This window comes from Triturus cristatus, chromosome 6 (assembly GCF_964204655.1).
Source record: "Triturus cristatus chromosome 6, aTriCri1.1, whole genome shotgun sequence".
NCBI classification, from domain to species: domain Eukaryota; kingdom Metazoa; phylum Chordata; class Amphibia; order Caudata; family Salamandridae; genus Triturus; species Triturus cristatus.
In genome coordinates, this window is record NC_140589.1 from 1,068,488,743 (window position 1) to 1,068,509,963 (window position 21,221).

The 21,221-nt window shown below is 45.7% G+C and overlaps 1 protein-coding gene across 2 annotated transcripts in view; it reads right to left on the bottom strand.

The window, feature by feature from the left end:
- The window catches only part of URB2 (URB2 ribosome biogenesis homolog), a 423,522-nt gene that overhangs the window by 27,690 nt on the left and 374,611 nt on the right, over positions 1–21,221 (bottom strand). The window contains exon 10 of one of the 2 annotated variants that reach the window (XM_085611920.1): positions 19,180–19,280. The exons of the other annotated variant lie outside the window; for it this stretch is intronic. Within the exon in view, the coding sequence (XP_085468046.1) occupies positions 19,197–19,280 (84 nt within the window). The 3' untranslated portion in view covers positions 19,180–19,196. The remainder of the gene's footprint in view (positions 1–19,179; positions 19,281–21,221) is intronic. 2 annotated transcript variants of the gene reach the window in all.

Below are 21,221 nucleotides of genomic sequence, written 5' to 3' on the forward strand. Positions count from 1 at the left end.
TTGGTTTCTTGGAATAATAGGCATACTAAACATATAAATTAGTTACATTTCTGAGTGTAGTAGGGATCACATTCGGTCCTGACGAGTAAAGCAGTGGGGACTGCTTACGAAACATGTTGACCCAATAGGGGGTAACACATTAAGATACACCCCCTACACATCCCCCTTTTGTAATGTTCCCAGCCAGAGAAATGAATAAAATTGGTTTTTCCTACCAGCCAGGGAATTCTTAACTAATTTTTGTAATTTTCACTAAACCCTACCACTCCCACTCCCCCACCACACATAGCCTATTCCTTCATAACAACAGTGCTCCCCCGTATTCGCAGGTTGTAGCACGCCCCGCCCCATAGAGGGACGGGAAGACCCCGATGATGAAGCATGGCACTATGGGATTCCTAGTGTGTTAGGGGTATTTCATGGATCACTAAACACACCTCATTTATCATCACTTAATATTAAAAAACAAAAACAAAAAATACTAGATAGTTTTATTTAGATAAGGTAGAATCACATTGTTTATTAAAAGTTATACAGGAGGTAGGTTCTATCCGGATACCTCTTTACTCCCTTATTTGGTACTTTTTTCTGGTGGAAACTTTACCCATGACTGCATTTAGTGTTTGTAAGCTGGTGTAGCCAGTTGTGGTTGTGCAGCTTGAGCAGCCCTCGCAGGACAAACACCTGTATATTGTTACTACATTTTTATATAATTTACGCACTTGTACGGTTGTCAAATTATCGACCTCGGGATGTGGTGGATAACCGGCTAAGACTGGCCATGTTGCTCCCTCATTGCTAAGGGGACCTAGTCTAACATTTTCTATTGTGTGTGGTAGGACGCCATCAAACCAATTTCTGTGTTCTTGATATGTTAAAGAAATTTCTATATATGGTTTCCTTTTCAATCTTCATTTGCTGGCTGTATTACTTGGGTACTTCCTCGGGACCTGGGCTGAAACTCCCGTAGTCCACCCGCCGCCGCAGTTTTATCAGGACGCGGTCGCTGTGTGGAGGACTACACCTCCCAGGGTATCCAGCGGCAGGAGCAGCCCACGCGATCAGCTGCGGCCGGAGGTGCTTTAATTCCCGAATCCTACCCGCGTCGCGGGACCGCGCGCGGACTGCACCGGTCGAAGCCCGGACAAAGGGCGGACAGTCTGTGACAGTCCGGGACAGGTTGGGACTGTGCTGGGCTAGGATCTATGATCATTGTTCTTGTTGTACTTCCGTGAGTTCCAAATAGGGAGACTTGTATATCTCTTGTGGTATTTCCACCCATTGAGTCTTTTTTTCTCTCAACCAAATTTGTCACATACTGGTTGGTACAAACAGCGTAGAGTAATAGTGTGGCATTAGCTAGTTAATTTTGTGGGGTATGTCTAAACAAAAGGTTCCGTGTCTAACACCATGGACAATTATCTGGTGCAGGTTGTAAGCAAAATTAATAATGAGAGAAGGGCGTCATTGGGGTTGAGTCGTCCTTCTATTTCCCCTACGATGAGATCTTTGTCAGAACCCTCGCTAGAATCTTCATTGCAGGTTAATAGTAGTGTCGTTCCTGACGATGAGGTTTTAGCTAGTGACATCTTCGAACAAAGTGCGTCTTCTGTCGTCAACCTGCAAATCAATCTCGAAGTAGACGTGGATCCAGACATTGAAGTAGACATTGAAGTGGAGAAATCCCCGCCTCCCGTCCTTGTGCCTGTAACTAGAGCAGTCAGAGCGTGTAGAAAAGCCCAGTGCAAAAGTGGTGGGTCACGTTCTGGTAGAAAAAAGTCAACCTCTGCACCCAAAAGCTTGGACAAGGTTGAGGTAAATTACATGGTGACAAAGAGAATGAGGATGAGCAAATCAAAAAAATAGCTAGCATGATCGATTTAAAGATTAAGTGCATCATTAAACCGTTGGCGGCCAAAATCGATCAGCTCATGGCAGAGGTAACAAGACTGAGCATTCTTCTAAATAAGACAATGGAGGAGGTGGGTAGTATATCAACTCTGGTGCCAAATAGTGCCGCACTAAATGTGGAGCACCCTAGGTGTGGGGTAGGGGCTGAAGAAAAAGTGACATTGAATCCTCCCCTCATTCAACCCATAGTAGGTAAGGACGGTCAGAATGTAGCTAAAGAAGATCTCCCATCAAGACCTACTGCATCTCATCAAGAGAGAGACTCATTCCAATGTATCGTCGAGGCTTCCCCCCTCGTATTAGTCCTTGCTAACGCACCCACCCTGTCGCCTGGCAAAGTGGAATCTACATCCTCTTTGATTAGTAAATCGTTGCATTGGATGTTAAATAATATGAAGATGTCTCCTTGGGGTGAACAACAACTAGCAGGGGAAATTATCATGGCAAGAAGAGTAGCATGGTTAGGGAATAACCCGAAAAGATTTGCGGGAGACTGTATAGTTCTCAATTTCTCAAGTTCAGTTGTACTCCCTAACGTCCTGGCAAATATATTCCCCCGTCAACGAAGGGGTACCGCTATAATCCCACTAACGCTAGAATATTTCTAACGTAGGGGAGAAGTGAAGCGAATCCGATGAGATCAAGACCAAAGCAGATTCCAGTCTCTAACAAATGGGGTAGGAGTGACTTAAATAGTGATTGGGGTATCAGCTTGGAAAATAGGTTTGGGTTCTTGTCTGATCTGAATGAATGTGACTGACTTGAAAGGGATGGTAGACTTGAGAAAAAGAACCAAGCCAAGTCTGATAGATTGTGTGTTCCTATGGTGCAGAGATTAATTTCATCTAATGTTGATCTTATCCCCCGACCAGAAATGATGGGAGTATCTAACCATCTAGAGAGACAGTTTGAGAAAACTGACCCAGTCCAACCGATTTGCTCTAACCCTTTAGATAAATGTGATAGTCTAGGATCTGAGGTATTAATAATAGAGCCTCTCAGCAGCTCATCTACTAATGTTGAGCATGAGTCTGAGACGGAGGGTGAGATTCAAAATTTGTTAACAATACAAGACCAGACCCTTCTTGTTTCTCAGCAGTTGAGGCAGGGTTGACTTTTCTTTCTTGGAACCTTGCTGGAATTGGTAATAAGTTAACGTCTCCTGAATGGTGTAGCTTTGTTGACCAGTTCGACATTATCCTTTTTCAGGAATCCTGGTCATTGGTTCCAGTACATCGTTTGGGGTTCCTTAATTTTCAGGCACCCGCTATCAAAAAAAACAAAGGTCGGCCATCAGGGGGCTTGATAATTTGGATCCGCCAATCACTATGCTGCAAAATCAAGCAACATAGCTCTCTATCAAATGACATCTTGTCAGTGAACATCACATGGGCCTCTGGCCATGGAGTGGCAATTTTTAACATTTATGCTAGAGGGATGGTTGGGGGACAAACATCCGATGTAATCACTGCTCTCGACCTCCAGCTTGAAGCACTTCCAACCCAGCTGTCTATTATTGTGGGAGGTGATGTTAATACTACATTTGAGCCCCTTGGACATGAGGACCAATTTCTTGCTGCTGAGGAGGAAAGTAAATGGGGTGTCCCTCAGTTGGAACTTCCCGTAGTTAAAAGATGGTCAGCAGTAGCTATTCAACTCAAAGCTTTATGTTTAGAGAGAGGGCTCAGAGCAGCCAATGGGCGTACCCAGTCTGATCGCCAGGGAGTAAAAACATTCGATAATGGTAGGTCCTCCAGTCGCATAGATTACTTCCTGGTGGATATTAGAGAATGGCATAGGTTGATTGATATGACCATAAAATCTAGGGTGGAAAGTGACCACAACCCTCTCTGCATGGAATTCCAAGCACTAAAGGGGTTTAGAGAACCTAAATTAGGAGGGGGGGGGGGGGGGGGAATCACCTTGGATATTGTAGCCTCGAATAATATGCGCCACGTTAAATGGGGCAGATTTATTGAGAACCCAGAGAAGTTGGAGGATCTTAAAAAAGTGGTGATAGATGAAGTGGCTAACATAAACATTCAATCTGCCAATCAAAACTTCCCCCAAGCCATGCTTGAGGCCCATACCCACTTCTTTATTAAATACCCACTTCTTTATTAAACTTCAAGGGTTCTTTATGAAGACCACAAAAGCAGATAAGGCAAATAAAATAAAAATATCTGAGGCGGGATGGTACAATAAAGCTTGCAAAGTAGCCCGCCAGAACCTCAGTGCTGAACTTAGAACTAGAAATATTCCAGGTGTGAGAAAGGCTAGAGAGATATAGAGGCACACACAGAAAGTGGCCAAGAAACAGTGGGACGAGGAAAAGTGGCGTGATCTGAAATCTGCTTGTGTAGCTAAAGATCAAAAGCAATTTTGGGCCATAGTCAAGTGGGACAGAGGAGGGACAGCTCAACCGCCCCAAAATAATGTTGCCAAACATCAGTGGGTTGATTTTTTTAGACCGCAATATGCCTGTAATCCATCTGAAGGAGAGTGTTCACTTCCCCCCACTATCTTCTATCAAAGTCAGCTATTTACGACCAAAGATGTCAACCTAGCACTAGACCGCGTGACTGGGGGTAGAGCCCCAGGAATGGATGGCATTCCAGCCGATGTGTTTATTAAGTGATAGATTATCTTGGTGTCAGTATTTTGAATGGTTAGCTAATTCTGTGGCTAAGAGTGCGCCTATCCCCACCTCATGGAAAGGTGCGGAAATAATTCCGGTTTTTAAAAAGGGTGACAAATCACTACCTAGTAATTATAGACCTATCAGTCTTATAGACTCAGTCCAAAAACTTATAGGTCGACTAGTGCAAAATAAACTGCAATCTTGGGTAGAAGAAAATGACATTTTGTCCCCATATCAAGCTGGTTTTCGCCCCTGTACTAGCTCTGTTGATCAGGTTTTTTATTTTTTAGCACTTTATTGGAGGAACGTGACCTTGACCAATGGGACACTTTATGCGGTCTTTGTAGACCTGAAATCAGCTTTCGATTTAGTCCCCCGTTCCAAACTTTGGAGGGTTCTCGCTGAAGCAGGGATGGCGCCGGAACTGTTAACGCTTCTTGTCTGCTTGCATGAGAACAATTACGCAAGAATCAGGTGGGGGGCACAGGGTGAGGTGACACTCATTTCCTGTCGAGCGTGGTGTCCGACAGGGGTGTGTTTTGGCACCCACGTTGTTTTCTTTATACATCAACGGCATAGTAGATCACCTTAGCTGTTCCCCCACGGATGCCCCGATATTAGCAGGGGCTCGCGTGCCAGTCCTCATGTTTGCGGACGACACGCTGATAGCTTCTCGGACTCCGAGCGGGCTCCAGAAGGCAAAAACCGCGTTTGGAGATTTCTGTCAAATGCGTGGACTTGAGATAAACACCTTCAAAACCAAGTTCATGTCCCTGAATCAGCGGAAAACATTCAAAGGTGTAATCAACTTTAATGGTACTCCATTAGAACAGGTTGAGGCATTCACTTATTTCGGAACATCTCTCCAGAGTGATATGAGCTGGAAAAGTCACATTTCACCAGCTGGCGGGTGTAATTGCTTCTAAGCATAAATCTTCTTTAACCAAGCCCATTACTCCTGCCCTAGAAATCTACAACATGAAGGTCATAAGTGCCTCTTTGTACGGTTCGGAACTGTGCGGTTTTACTAACTTGAAACAATTAACATTGGCAGAAAACAAGTTTATACGCTGTTTAGTTGGGGTTCCCCAAAGTAATAGAGGATTTAGCACGGTTACTTCCCCTACTTTACTGGAGACGGATTATGACAACTCCCGAATTAGCCCACTATGCTACTGCCCTGAAGGATATCACCAGGGCAGATCGTTTCCATTCCATTCTATGGCTTAAGGAAATTAGGGGTTTGTTAACAAAGTTGGAACTAGACCACCTATGGGTCGACCCAAATGGTTCAAGCTTCCCATCTAAGTCATCTTTGAAAAAAATTTACTGGGATATGATTTTGATGTCTTGGTTCAAATGCTAAGCTAATGGACCGCTTTCTTGACATTAAACCCCTACCATCTTGTGAGGCTTATTGGGATATCATAGAAAGGCTCTCTGATAGAAAACTGTATTTCCAGTTCAGAATTGGGACTCTTCCTGTAATAGCGTTCACCCATAAATGGTCTTCTACTCGGGACATCAAGTGTCACTGTTGTAAAGATCTGACTGAGGATATAGGCCATCTGTTGTTCGTATGTCCCCTGTACACTATCCCTCGTCACAAGTGGCTAAAACCAGTGTGTATAAATCTGGGGACACGTAGGTACACAGAGGCTTTAAGAATACTTGAATCAGACTGTACACCCTGTATGGCAATTGCTGTCGCAAAATTTCTAGGGTGGGCCTGGATTATACGCACCCGCACTTTAAAGCCTCCAGAAGATAGCCAATGAACTTTATGACATCGAATAATGTATGATTAATTTTTAAAATTATGTTTTTTTCTGAATTGTTTTAATTCATTGTTGAAATTTTTTTAATCTTTGTAATCGACAGCACCATGGTTTAATAAGTTTAAAATTTTTTTTTTTTTAAAAATGAATTCCATTTTGTAGTATTTATAGTGTTGTGTTAGGATGTATACTTGCTTTTATGACATGCCGTCGATAAAGCTTTGAAATTTGAATTTGATATATGGTGTGTAGTTATTTGGAACTTCAGCTTGTGTGTAGTTGTTAAACAGCCTTGTCGTGTCATCTGCTGCTGGGAATATAACCCATGAAAAAAAAAAAAGAAATGTATATATATATATATATATATATATTTACTGTCCTATATGCTTTGTGAGCCTCAACCATGGTCACACCTCTCCCCGTAAGACCATGCTGTAAGCAGTTTGAGTAACAGCATGTCTGCAGTCCTCAGCAATGTTAACTTGGTCTATTTCTGACATTACAATGGAATGAAATCGAGAGAAGGAAACACAATGGGATCATCTTTTGACAAGTTCAAGCTTGAACAACCTACAGCCAATACATAGGGTTTACCTACTCAGCTGAGGAGGATAGTCCCTACAGCCACGGACGTCTCCGGTTTAGGAGGTGAATAGGGGGTCTCTGAGTATGCAGAAGAGATCTACATAGGCGATCCATTAAATAAGAACCCAATCTACCAACGCTGGTGGCACCATGTCATACAGTTTCCACTTTCTCAAGAGGAACATACACATACACATTGGGATGGTGCCAGACTGATTCTATGCACTCACTCAGGATGTGTTGGCCTATAGTCCTGCTAGCTCACAGCACTCCCCCATAAGTGCCCCTAACTACGAGGAGTAACAAACAGATTGGGCAACCTCAGCACATGACACACTTGACTCCCCAAGGAATCGTGGTAACAGATCTAGAACCTTTTCGCTCAGACACTTGTGCATTTCAGGAAGGTAAACACGAAATACACAAAGGGTAGTTTCAATATTGTTTGAACCATTGTGATTCTTGTATATAATATAAGCGCTGCAATGATTAATAGACAGAAGCAGATAAAAGTGATTAGCAGAATGAAAACAGTGAGAATAATAAACGATTAGACAATTGTGCTAAAGCAATATATATATGCTGGCCTAAAAGTACTGTGTATAGTGTACTCCTACTCTGTGCTCACTAACATTTTTGCCTAGGGCGGGTGAGCTGCCACGAATCCCCTACTGGATGATCTAACTCACCATTACCTGAATGTGAGTGAGTGCAGGCCCGGTCTTGGTCACAAGTTGGACATCCCTCCTCTCAGAGGGTAAACAGAAATCAGCTGGATTGAGACTCCGACAACAGCAACCTCACAATGACAGCAGACTGCTCCTCGGATTTGAATGCAGAAATGCATGTGTATTTATATAAACAGTATCCATGCTTCCGTGCCTCTGCTTCAGCCAGGCTGACTTTGTTTAGTCTCTTGTGACAGCCATGTTGCCTCATGGACAAATAGCAAACAACATTTGCACAATGTGTGTTTATGCCTCGTACTAAATCCTGAAGATGTCATGATACTGTACTTCCGAAGTAGAATTGTATGCAATGTGGTTTCAGAAAAACGATTCCTATACTGTCACGCAAGAAAATGTGTGTCAAAAGTAATTATGTACAAAAGAAGGCAACTTACTGTTTAATTGTATTTGGCACTGGGATATAGGGTTCCCGTGCCTTTTAAGGCTTGGGGGAGTGACGCAGCCCCCCTCCCCTTTTTACTGGATCTGGCTATGTGAGATGGGGCCCTTGGGCCAATTACTATATATGTCTTAATCCCATGGGATGGTGTCCCTGGCTCCCAAAGGCCAACCCTATGCCACGTATGATTAAAGGCTGTGTGCAGAGTGGGGTCGACTGCCTGTGGGGGTAGTGGAGTACTGGCCATAGGACCTTGCTGCAGGGTGGGCCCTGGTACCAACCCCCTGCTGTACATGCTGGAAGGCATCATGAGGTTGGCTGCCTGGAAGGGGGGGGGGGGTGGTAAACCTTTGGGCGTGTGTGGTGGGGGTTTGGCTTAACGTATGGCAATAAAATCTTACTTTAAGTTACAGAAACCGAAGAAAATCACTGTAAAAAAACACTAAGGTTAAAGTAACGTTATAGTTAGGTGTGATAAAAGTCACTGAAAAATCAAAGGTTAAAGTGATGCTATTGCTCGGTAGATATGTCAGTGACACCATTAACGTTTTGAATTAAAAAACACACATATTCATTCATCAGCTCTAGTTAGCAGAGCTAACTATAACTAGCACTTCCGCCATGCACTGCTTATGACCTCACATACGACATCATTCATGCCATGTTCTATGACATCATTTATGACATCAAAGATTACATTTCAAATGACCTAATTGATGATATCACTCATGACTTCATCCAAGCTTCTTATGTACACATGACGATATAAAAGGAGTAGGGCATCTGTGGTCACAAAGTAAGTCCAAAACAGCTCAGAATAATATGAAGCATCAGTAATGCCATCTCACATACAAATCCCTTAGGCATAACAAGTTTATGTGCAACATCGATCCTATACCATACACTTCAGGGGCAGCCGAGTTCACATTAACAGTCAACCACAGATAGATTCCCTCTGCACACTGTGTTCAATTTGTATACAGCTGTTAAGAGAAAACAAAGTTCCTACAGATATTATAATTCTGTTGCATAACTAATGACTTACTATGGGCAGCATTTATCTGTATAAAACGCTTCAAAGTCACCAAACCTACAATGAGAAATTAAGTGGATATGAGTAGAAAAGTGTTAACAGTGTTTACTCTATGTGGAGTTGTTAGAAATGGGAGTCTCTAGTTGGCAATGGCTGGCCACTGTCCAAGTAGGGACCCTTCTTCCTAAGTCAGAGTAAGCGGGCTACACCCTTTGATAACCCCTGCTCAACCCTGTGGTAACGTAGCACGAGCAGCTAGGCTTATCTCAGAGGCAGTGTGTGAAGCATTTATGACCATACACAGTAACACAGTGAAGAACACTACAAAGGGACACCACACAAGTAGTTATAAAAAATAAGTATCTTTATATATAAACTTAACACAAGACCAATAACAGTAAAAAGCCACAATACTAGAAAAATACAGTTACTCTTGAAATGCTGCAAAAATAGTTTAAAGTGTGCAAAGAGGAGTTCAGTTCAAAGCAGTGGTCTCTGCGACCCTTTTACTTACAAAGTACCTGGATTCTGTAGCAAAACAACCAAAAGGTTGCTAAGGAGCTGTAGCGATGATTTTCCTCACGTGAGGCTAGCAATGCGTTGAATCCTTGCCACAAGGGAGGATGATGTGCTGATCTGCAGAAGCGTGTGGAACAAAGCGACAAACTTCTCCACGCTAAGCCGGCGATGCGTTGAAATCCTTGCCACGAGGAAGGATGATGTGCCGAGTCTGTTGTGTGTGCGCGATCTTGTTGCGATGAAAAGAAATGGCGCTCCACGAGGGAGCGAAGATCCTGATGCGATGAAAATGGCAGACGCCCGGCATCCGCGCTGCGATGTCGTGAAGCGATGAACTTGATGCGATGATCTTTGGTTAGCGAGCACTTGGAGGCCCGCAAACATGCGATAATCTTTGGGTTAGCGAGCAGTTGGCAGCTAGCAACCGTGCGATGCGATGATCTTGAGGTTAGCGAGCATTTGGCAGCCCGCAAACGCGTGATGCGATGATCTCCGGTAGCGAGCACTCAGCGGCAGCAGCGCAATGATTTTTCATACGCTTTTCAACTGCGGCGGCTCGCAAACTGGAGCTAGCGACGATTTTCAGCACTCTCTTCTCTGTAGTAGAACTAGAGGCCCTGGAACTCACAGGAGCCTCACCTGCAGATAGAAATCCTCACAGGGAGGAAACAGGAGGCTGGTGGTGGAGTCTGATGTGCCTGAGACTCCAGCAGGAGGCTAGCTCTCTTCTAGCCCTTGGGTGATTGCTTTAGCAAGTTGAAATAAAAGTTCTCTTCATAGTCCTTTTCCTCTTCTTCCAAGTCCAGTAGTAACCACTGCAGGCCAATCCAAGAAACAGCACACAAGCACAAGGACAGTCACCTCCTGCAGATTCCTTCAGTTACACAGACAGAGGTTCTTCTTGTTATCCAGGAGCAATACAAATTGTAGGGGTTTCAGCACAGATACCCCAAAAGTCTTTGATCTCAGAAGCTACAAGTCACTGAACACAGCCAGAACCAGTTCTGCCCAGTCCTGGAGCACTTTGTTTACCAGGCTGCATCCTTCCTTTCAGAAAGAGGGGGTCTGCCATCAGACGCACAGTGGGAGGTGGAGCCAGCATTCACCTTGCCAGGCACAGCCCTATTGAGGTCAAGGAGCTACCCCTCCCCATACTCCAATGCAGATCTCTCTATTCAACCCAGGTCTGACTCAGCCTGCCCTGTACCTCCAAAACCAGACAGCCAATACACATAACAGCAGAGCACACTGGAAGGCTTAGGCAAGAAAATACCTACTTTCAAAAAGTGGCATTTTCAAACACAGAATACAAAAATAAACTTCACTAAAAGATGTATTTTAATATTCTGAGCTCAGGCATACTAAATTCGTTTTTCTACCATGTTCTTTAGGTCAGTTAGGACTATAGAATGTAATAGTTAAACCTCCCATTCTGGGCTATGGAGAACAGGTAGCCTTACAGTAGTGAAAAACGAAATTGGGTGTAATTCACTACCAGGACATGCTACACACATCAGAGCATGTCCTACCTTACACATACAATGCACCCTACCATAGGGGTGACTCACATGATACCAAGGGAAGGTTTGGGGGCTGGGAAGTGGGTGCACTTCAAAGCCAACATGGCAGTTCTGGACTGCACACAGACTCTGCAGTGGCAGGTCTGAGACACACTTTACAAGCTGCTTCTCTGGGTGGCGCAAACCAGCGCTGCAGGCCCACCAGCAGCATTTGGTTTACCAGCCCTGGGCACACACAGGCCACGCTACTAGGGACTAACAGGTAAACCAAATAAGCCAATCATGGATATACCAATTCACATGTCATTTACACAGGGAGCATTCGCGCTGTGGCACTGAATGGCAGTGGCACAGCGCTGTGACCGGCCGACCGCCTAGGGGTCGCGTCACCCCAGGGAAGAAGGGCACTAGAGCTTGTTCTGGAGTAACGAGTTTCTTTATTGGAGTATTGGTTCACATGAAAGGTGGGGGGAATTCGTCCGTCAGTCAGTGATAGAAGGTACAGAGCTGGAATTGTCCCTTTTTCCGCCGTAGGTGCTGGTCTTCCTAGGATGTTCGACTGTCGGGATGTTCTCCGCCGCTCCGTTCAGGGATCCCCAAAAGAAGTTAGAAAAAAAAGGACAGTGTAAGGGTACTTTTATTTGCTGTACACCAAGGGCCCAAGGAGGGGTTGTGAGGGGAAGGGGAGTTCACCACGGTGGCTTGCCTCTACCGTTTAGATTGTGAGGGTGCTCATGGGGGAGGGCAGGACCTAATGGACGGGAGTGTATCAGTCTACAGGGTCCCTTACGGGTCTTGACTAGCCTGGGTAGCCCTGCTCGGCCTCCCGACCCAACCCGCCACACGTCTCCGTACCTGGCGTAGCCACACCTCTCCAGAGGGGTGGCTGGGCGATTCGCGGGACCGTTGGCCTCCAGGCACCTCTTCGTTCGCTGGGATGTCGTCCTCCGCTCCTCTCTCGTCTTCTTCAAGGGTTCTCCGTCTTTCTCCTGTCGCGTCTTTCTCCTCCGTCTCTCCTTCCGGGTTTCCCGTCTTCCTTTCGCCTCCTCCCCTTTTTCTGTCAAGGTTGGCGTAGGCGATTGGCTGTGGGCCTACCGCGTCATCCGTGGGGGTGTTCCCGCTGAAGGATTGGTACCAGTTAAAGGGACCTGTCTCTATTATGGATTCGTCCGACCTCCACGTGTCCTGGGGCATCTCCAAAGTCCTTCCCTGTGAGGAAGGAAACACACCATGTTGTTCATGTGTCGGGGCTCACCAGCTGTTGTCCTCCCCATGGTCCATCCGCTCTTTTTGCGTTGTTTCGGGCGCGTCCCCGTGACAAACCTCCCCCCTAAGCTGCTCCCGATCGGGGAGGGGTAAGACTCGTGAGAGAAAGTCAGCGTTACCATTAGCACAACCCCGACGATGTCTGACCTCAAAGGTATAGGGTTGCAATGTTAAGAACCATCTCATGATTCTAGGGTTTTGTCCCATGTTCTGGCTCATCCACTTCAGGGGAGCATGGTCAGTGTAGAGGGTGAATTTAGCTCCATCGAGGTAGTATTTCAACTTGTCCACAGCCCATTTGATCGGCAGACATTCTTTTTCGATTGTGGAATACTGAGTTTCCCGAGGAAACAGTTTCCTGCTGATAAACAAAACTGGGTGCTCGACTCCTGATGAGGACAGTTGGGAGAGGACCGCTCCTACACCTCGATCGGAGGCGTCCGTTTGTAGTATGAATGGTAGGGCGAAGTTAGGGGATATGAGGACGGGGCAGAGGTGATGACTTCTTTAAGGGAGGTAAAGGCGCTAGTGCATCTATTGATGGGGTTGCCAGTTTGGAAGCAGGGTTACCCTTCTTTAGTAAGTCCGTTAGGGGAGATGCGATTTCCGAAAATCTAGGGATGAACCTGCGATAGTACCCTAGCAGCCCTAGGAATGCTCTGATCTCTTTTTTGGTGGTAGGGAACGGGGTGTTTTGTATCGCCCTTACTTTTTCTTCTTGCGGTTCTATTACTCCGTGTCCTAACATGTATCCCAAGTATTTTACCCGGTCAAACCCTATTCGTGACTTCTTGGAATTCACATGGAGTCCTGCTTCTGCTAGGCTGCCTAAGATCTTTCTAAGGTCTTCCATATGTTGGTCCCAGGAACGACTGTAAATCACAATATCGTCGAGGTAGGCGGCCGAGCACTCTCAATGCCTATGGAGTACCCTGTTCATTAATCTTTGGAAAGTGGCTGGAGCTCCATGTAGGCCGAAAGGCAACACGGTGAACTCATACAAGCCATCGTGAGTGACAAAGGCGGTCTTTTTGCGATCCTCTTCTCTAAGTGGCACCTGCCAGTAACCCTTGGTTAGGTCCAACGTAGTTATGTACTCGGACTCCCCTAACCTCTCGATTAATTCATCGACTCTGGGGATGGGGTATGCATCAAACTTCGAGATGGAGTTCAGGGCCCTAAAGTCCATACAAAATCTTGAGGAGCCATCCGGTTTGGGTACGAGGACAATGGGGGAGCTCCAGTCACTCGTCGAGGCCCTAATGACCCCCATTTTTAGCATGTCCTGAACCTCCTTCCGGATGGCCTCCCTTCTGGCTGCTGGTATTCGATAGGGTCATAGTTTTACTGTTTTTCCTGGCTCGGTCTCTATGACATGTTCAACCATATGGGTTTTCCCTGGGGTGTCTGAGAATGTGGATGTGTATTCCGTAAACACTTGTTCCAGACTTGCCCTCTGCCTCTCATCCAGTTTCGGATTTATTACCAAGTGCTTATAGGTTGTGGCCTCTATCGGGGGGGGTTTTGGTGAAGTGAACGGAGGAGGGAGGTTTGCCTAGCCATTTCTTTAGGTTGTTGATGTGGTAGGTTTGGGTCTTCCCTGATTTTAGTTGTACTCTATATGTGCTTTTTCCAATGGTTTCAATTATTTTGTATGGTCCTCCCCACTCGGAAGAGGCTTTACCAAGTCCCGAAGGAAGCCTAGTGAGGGCCCAGTCCCCGGGGTCTAATCGTCTCCACTTCTTCCCTTTGTCATAGTACCTCTTTTGCTTTTGTTGTGCTTTCTCTAACTGCGAATAGGCTAAATCCCGCAACTTCCCCAGCTTCGACCGTAGGTTGTTGGTATAGTCTAGGAGCTGGTGTGACTCCTCTTTTTCCTGCTTTTCCCACGCTTCTTTTGTCATTTCCAAGAGGGAGCGGGGTTGCCTTCCGTATAGCATCTGGAAGGAGGAGCACCCAAGACTACTCTGGACTTGACTCCGCAGGACGTATAGGGCTAGGGGAAGTAGCCGGTCCCATTCTTTCCCTTCGACTGTTAGCATCTTTTTCAGGGTGCGTTTTAAGGACCCATTATACCTCTCCACCAGCCCGTCTGTTTGAGGGTGATAAACCGAGGTCCTGAGGTGTTTAATATTAAGGGTTTTACACACTTCTTGCATGAGTTTTGACACAAAGGGCGACCCCTGATCGGTTATTATTTCTGTGGGAAAACCAACGCGCGAGAAGAGCTCTATCATTCAGTTGGCTATCGCTTGGGTGGTAGGAACACGTAACGGGAAGGCCTCGGGATATCGAGTGGCGTAATCTACCACTACCATAGCGTATTTATGTCCGCTACTCGTTCGGGAGAGAGGTTCTATTATGTCTAGCCCAATGCGGGAAAAGGGAGTACCGATCACTGGTAGGGGTTGTAATGGAACGGCCGGGGGGGTATAGGAGCTGTTTCTTTGACAAGTCCCACACTGTTGACAATACGTTTTCAGATCCCAATAAACCCCCGGTCAATAGAAGTGTCTCAAAACCGCCAGGGTTGCCTTCTCTGCTCCTTGATGTCCGGCGGTCAAGTGGGTATGGGCGTAGAAAAGGACTTGCTCCCTGAATTCCAAGGGGACCAATAGTTGGGGATCACTGTTATGGTCCCTCTTCCTGTATAACAACCCATTTTGGACTATAAAGTAGGGTGACGTGGAATGAGTGGGTTCATTGGTTATTACGGCTTCCCAGGCATGCTTAAGTGATGTGTCATTGGTTTGGGCAAATTTGAAGCTCCTATCCAGGAGCCAAGGTTCAGGGTTGGCTAGAGCAGGTACCACTTGTTCTCCTGTTGCTGTCTGTGCGGGGTATTCTCTCGTAACCCTCCTGAACAAGTCCAGGAACTGGGGATTATCAGTGCCTATAATCAGTTCCTCAGGCAGACTACCCAGGACCCCCACCCGGACAGAGCAAGGATCCCAACCTGGTATGTCTAGGGTTACTACGGCTAATGGGTAGGATTTAATGTCCCCATGTACACATCTAATGTGTACCAAGGAACCCCTAAGGACATCTTGGTTACGTATGAGGTCCCTTAGTATTACAGACTGTTTGCACCCGGAGTCTAATAAAGCCTGAACCCTCTGCCCATTGACCCGTACACTTACGTGGAAGGCTGGTCCCATTTCGGCGGTATAGAGGATGGCCTTTGGGACATACCCAATATCCATGGGTTCCTACGCTGTCTTAGTTTGGGGACATACCCTTGCTATGTGTCCCCAATCCCCACAGTCAAAACACTGGGGTCCCCTCGAGTGTGGTGGTTCGGAGGGTTTAGGTCGAAGTCTGGGAGAATCGAGAGGGCGTCGGCTGGAGGGACACACAAACTTCCCAGGCAGTGGTCTGAAAGTCTTTTCCGGCTCTCCTGGTTGATATTTCGGCTGGGCTCTGGCAAAGGTGGCGGCCATGTCCATCGCCTCTTTGGAGCTCAGATTGGCGTGTTGCCGGATCCACCGCTGTGTAGAATAAGGAAGCACCTCTAAGAACTGTTCTAAATATATTTTATCAAGGATCTCCTCTTTGGAACATTCTTCAGGTTTCAGCCACTTATCCGCGGCGAATTTTAACCGGTGAAACAAGGTTTTCGGGTTCTCTCCGGGGTGACCCTTGTCCCGTCTGAACCTCACGCGATATGCTTCCTCGTCTAGGCCGAGGTGGTCTAGTATAATCCTTTTGACTTCCCCATACGGTGTGTTACCCATTGGGTTCGCAACTTGATATGCGGCCTGAGCCTCTCCAGACAGCAGAGGCGCTAAAAAGAAGGGCCACTTCTCAGGAGGCCAATTGCAGGCTCTCGCTGCTCGCTCGAAATTCGTGAAGTAGGCATCTGGGTCCTCGCCGTGCACATATTTCTGTAATGCTACCCCAGCTGGTCCATGGGGGGGGAGCCCGAGGTATAGGGTGAGGACCTGGGGCTTGTTCCGTTGCTACTTTGTGTAGTCCCTCCAAGTGTGCTGTTATGGTATTAGTGAACACCTCACGATCCGCTTGTGCTGAGCTCAGGTGGCGCTCCAGGGCCCATCCCAGTTCGTCCTGGGCCTGCACTATATGTTGGATCAGGGCGTCCATATCGTCTAATGGACGGCTACCTGCATTCTCCACCACGTGTGACCGGCCGACCGCCTAGGGGTCGCGTCACCCCAGGTAAGAAGGGCACTAGAGCTTGTTCTGGAGTAACGAGTTTCTTTATTGGAGTATTGGTTCACATGAAAGGTGGGGGGAATTCGTCCGTCAGTCAGTGATAGAAGGTACAGAGCTGGAATGGTCCCTTTTTCCGCCGTAGGTGCTGGTCTTCCTAGGATGTTCGACTGTCTGGATGTTCTCCGCCGCTCCGTTCAGGGATCCCCAAAAGAAGTTAGAAAAAAAAGGACAGTGTAAGGGTACTTTTATTTGCTGTACACCAAGGGCCCAAGGAGGGGTTGTGAGGGGAAGGGGAGTTCACCACGGTGGCTTGCCTCTACCGTTTAGATTGTGAGGGTGCTCGTGGGGGAGGGCATGACCTAATGGACGGGAGTGTATCCGTCTACGGGATCCCTTACGGGTCTTGACTAGCCTGGGTAGCCCTGCTCGGCCTCCCGACCCAACCCGCCACACGTCTCCGTACCTGGCGTAGCCACTCCTCTCCAGAGGGGTGGCTGGGCGATTCGCGGGACCGTTGGCCTCCAGGCACCTCTTTGTTCGCTGGGATGTCGTCCTCCGCTCCTCTCTCGTCTTCTTCAAGGGTTCTCCGTCTTTCTCCTGTCGAGTCTTTCTCCTCCGTCTCTCCTTCCGGGTTTCCCGTCTTCCTTTCGCCTCCTCCCCTTTTTCTGTCAAGGTTGGCTTAGGCGATTGGCTGTGGGTCTACCGCGTCATCCGTGGGGGCGTTCCCGCTGAAGGATTGGTACCAGTTAAAGGGACCTGTCTCTATTATGGATTCGTCCGACCTCCACGTGTCCTGGGGCATCTCCAAAGTCCTTCCCTGTGAGGAAGGAAACACACCATGTTGTTCATGTGTCGGGGCCCACCAGCTGTTGTCCTCCCCATGGTCCATCCGCTCTTTTTGCGTTGTTTCGGGCGCGTCCCCGTGACAAGCGCCCAGAGCATCTAATACCAGCAAAAACAGAGGAGACAACAGCGAAAAATGGAAGGGAGACCCACGCCAATGGTGCCAGGTCTAACAGGAGTTTTACTCTAAGAGCCCTGTTTGCAGGCAGGTGTCTACTAAGACTACTAAGAACAGTGTTTATTCTATGCCAAACTTGTTCAAAGAGACACTGTTCATTAAACAATACCCAAGGTCTGATGATGCAAAAGGTCATACTAACTGCAGCCTTCATACTGTGGTGAAAACTGTATAGATAGCCCATCTTTTGAAGCTAAACAAGCACATGTATATGGGTTAGTACCAGGTGCACACAGACTTCTATGTTGTGATGAAATTGACATGCTAAGACGATTCCATTTAAAAACTCTAGGCTGCATACAATACTTTGTAGCTACTTTATAAAATATTTGCCCTGCTGGAAACGTTTTTCTGCAGAACTATGAAACTTGTGTGGCACATACTGGACACAAATTGTCAACTGTCATCTGCACAAAGAGTTAATATTCAATACACAGATTTATAATATGTCCAATACCACTACACACCTATGATGCACATGGATTTTGTTAAAACTTACACCCATTAGCTCGACACAGGCTATGCAAAAAAGAGAAGTAACATGGTAGTTACCCGCCACTATGTAAACTATAAAACAAACTATCAGACTCATTGGATGAGGTCATGAGTGATGTCATTTGAGAGGTCATGAGTGAAGTCATAAATGATAACAGACATGTCAAGAGTGATATAAAATGTGAGGTCATGAGCAGTGCATGGGGCAGTGCATGGGGGCAAAGTTATAGTTCGCTCTGGAGAATGTTTTTTGAGCTAAAATTTTTAATGTTGTCATTGACGTATTCACTTAACTATGTCACTTTAACCTTTGTATGTATGTATGTATATATATATATATATATATATATATATATATATATATATATATATATATATATATATATATGTCCCCACAAAGTCCAATGCTGCGCTCTCAGTCACCAGAAAATACCAGAATCCAAAATAATATCCAAAAAGGTGTTAATTCCTCACACAACTTGTTTCAACTCTATGCAGAGTCTTGATCACGTAAGGAAAGAAAGTGAGTGAGCAATGGATAAAGTTTTCTGGAGGGGTAAACAGTAACAAAGGACAACAAATTGTGTTACCTTATTCGTATCGTCAACCTGGCAGACATCTTGTAATGGCAATTCAAACGTAAATCATGTGTCCTAGTAAAATACATTGCTGATATGAACTGTAGACAATGTGTACATGTATATCTTATTCAATACATCATGTAAAACGTACAGGCAGGTGCCAGTGAGCCTAAAGAGAGATGAATTGTAATCATAGGCAAGAGTACACAACCTGAGCCCCCAGAAAATGTAAAATTCTGATACAATCAATACACATAATGTGCGAAACGATGTCAGGATACAGGGGGATAGTATATCGCATGCCATAGTCAGGCGGACATATTGTGTGAGAGATTCACAAAAACGTGTACAGAACAAAGTCAGCATGCTAATATCACTGTATATGTAAGTATGTCACTGTTGCTCAAATAGCACATACAGATAAACCTCCAATGGGAGCTGTGCATGGCAAGTGCCGCTATAGCCCAGGTACACATAAAAGTCCATGAAGAACAATGATATCATTGTGTAAATAACAGATCACCATACCCCAACACCAGCAGCCTTCATCCATATGCAGTGAGAGAGTGGGGGAAAGGGTAGGAAGCCCGTGAACGTGCTCGTGATTGATTGGGCTCCTTCCTTCCCTCCTGTAAGTGAAACAGAACAAAAACAATTTTAATATCTTAAAAACACAGAAATAGCAAATCATCAAACAATATTGCTATTCATAATCTAATGTGTTAATGACATGGAGGAAGAAGGTGGAGATTAGATCTAAGCAAATCTAGCCTCCTGTGTGTCTTGAGAACATAGGTCAAAAGATACATGAGACAAGTGAATAGAACAAGTAAATAAATAGGAAGGGTCAGAGTATAATCAAATCCCAGGAGGTAGAAGTAACAATTTATCTGTATGTGCTATTTGAGCAACAGTGACATACTTACATATACAGTGATATTAGAATGCTGACTTTGTTCTGTACACGTTTTTGTGAATCTCTCACACAATATGTCCGCCTGACTATGGCATGCGATATACTATCCCCCTGTATCCTGACATCGTTTCGCACATTATGTGTATTGATTGTATCAGAATTTTACATTTTCTGGGGGCTCAGGTTGTGTACTCTTGCCTATGATTACAATTCATCTCTCTTTAGGCTCACTGGCACCTGCCTGTACGTTTTACATGATGTATTGAATAAGATATACATGTACACATTGTCTACAGTTCATATCAGCAATGTATTTTACTAGGACACATGATTTACGTTTGAATTGCCATTACAAGATGTCTGCCAGGTTGACGATACGAATAAGGTAACACAATTTGTTGTCCTTTGTTACTGTTTACCCCTCCAGAAAACTTTATCCATTGCTCACTCACTTTCTTTCCTTACGTGATCCAGACTCTGCATAGAGTTGAAACGCGTTGTGTGAGGAATAAACACCTCTTTGGATATTATTTTGGATTCTGGTATTTTCTGGTGACTGAGAGCGCAGCATTGGACTTTGTGGGGACATTTAGGAGCCGGCGTGCTCCGCCGGCGTTTGCGCCACCTCTCTGGGGTCGAGCAATCCAGTAGGAGCGATCTGTTGTTATATATATATATTATCTACTGGCGGTTGCCAGTAGATAGTTATAGTTAGGATCGTGTTTCCATAGGAAATCTGAAAATTCTATTTTGAATAACTTTGGCGCCGGTTGACGAAGCCTCGCGAAATTTTCAAAACTAATGGGGCGCTCCGCTCAGCTCCTACCCTGAAAGTCTCGGGGTGATTCGTCAAGCGGGGGCCGAGAAAAAAGGGGGGTCCCAAAACGCGTTTTCCCCATGCATTTTCCCATAGGACCATTAGTTGAAGGTACCGCCCGAACGGCTGAACAGAATTACTTGAAATTTGGCAAAGGGGTAGTCCTCAGGTCAGGGTAGTGCCTTTTGCATATCTGGAGTCAATCTGTTCAGTATTTCCTGAGAAAATTGCATTTAAAAGCATATAAATATCTATAAGCGCGCACCGCGCGCGCACCGTGCGCACACCCTTACGTGCGCGAGCGTAATTCTGATTGGTTGTTAGATGTCAGTCAACATTCGAATCGGTCGAAATCAGGAAGTGTCGGACGCCATCTTGTCTGTCGCACTGAAAAGGAAAGGTGGAAAAAAGGTGGAAAACGTGAAAAGGGGGCAGGGAAGAGAGTTCCTGACCCCCTAGCCTTTGTCAGGGGGTCACAGAAGGACCCCCAAGGGTGAAATAAACATTTTATTTTTTTTAATAAAAATGGCGGTGTGCGCACACGGTGTGCGCAGCGCACAGTGCGCCCAACGCGCACGCACGGTGCGCGCACGGTGAAAAACCTTAAAAAAATATATTTATTAATAAATACATAACTTAGCATTTAAAAAACTGTACAAATTCACTTAAAAAACCATAGGTTTCACACACGTTATAGTTAGGAATTAGCATTTAAAAAAACCTTGCAAATTCACTTAAAAAACCATAGGTTTCACACAGGTTATAGGTTAGGTGGACATTTCACTCGTAAAAAACCAATGAAATTCCCCCGTTATAGTTAGTTCAGATAACTATAAC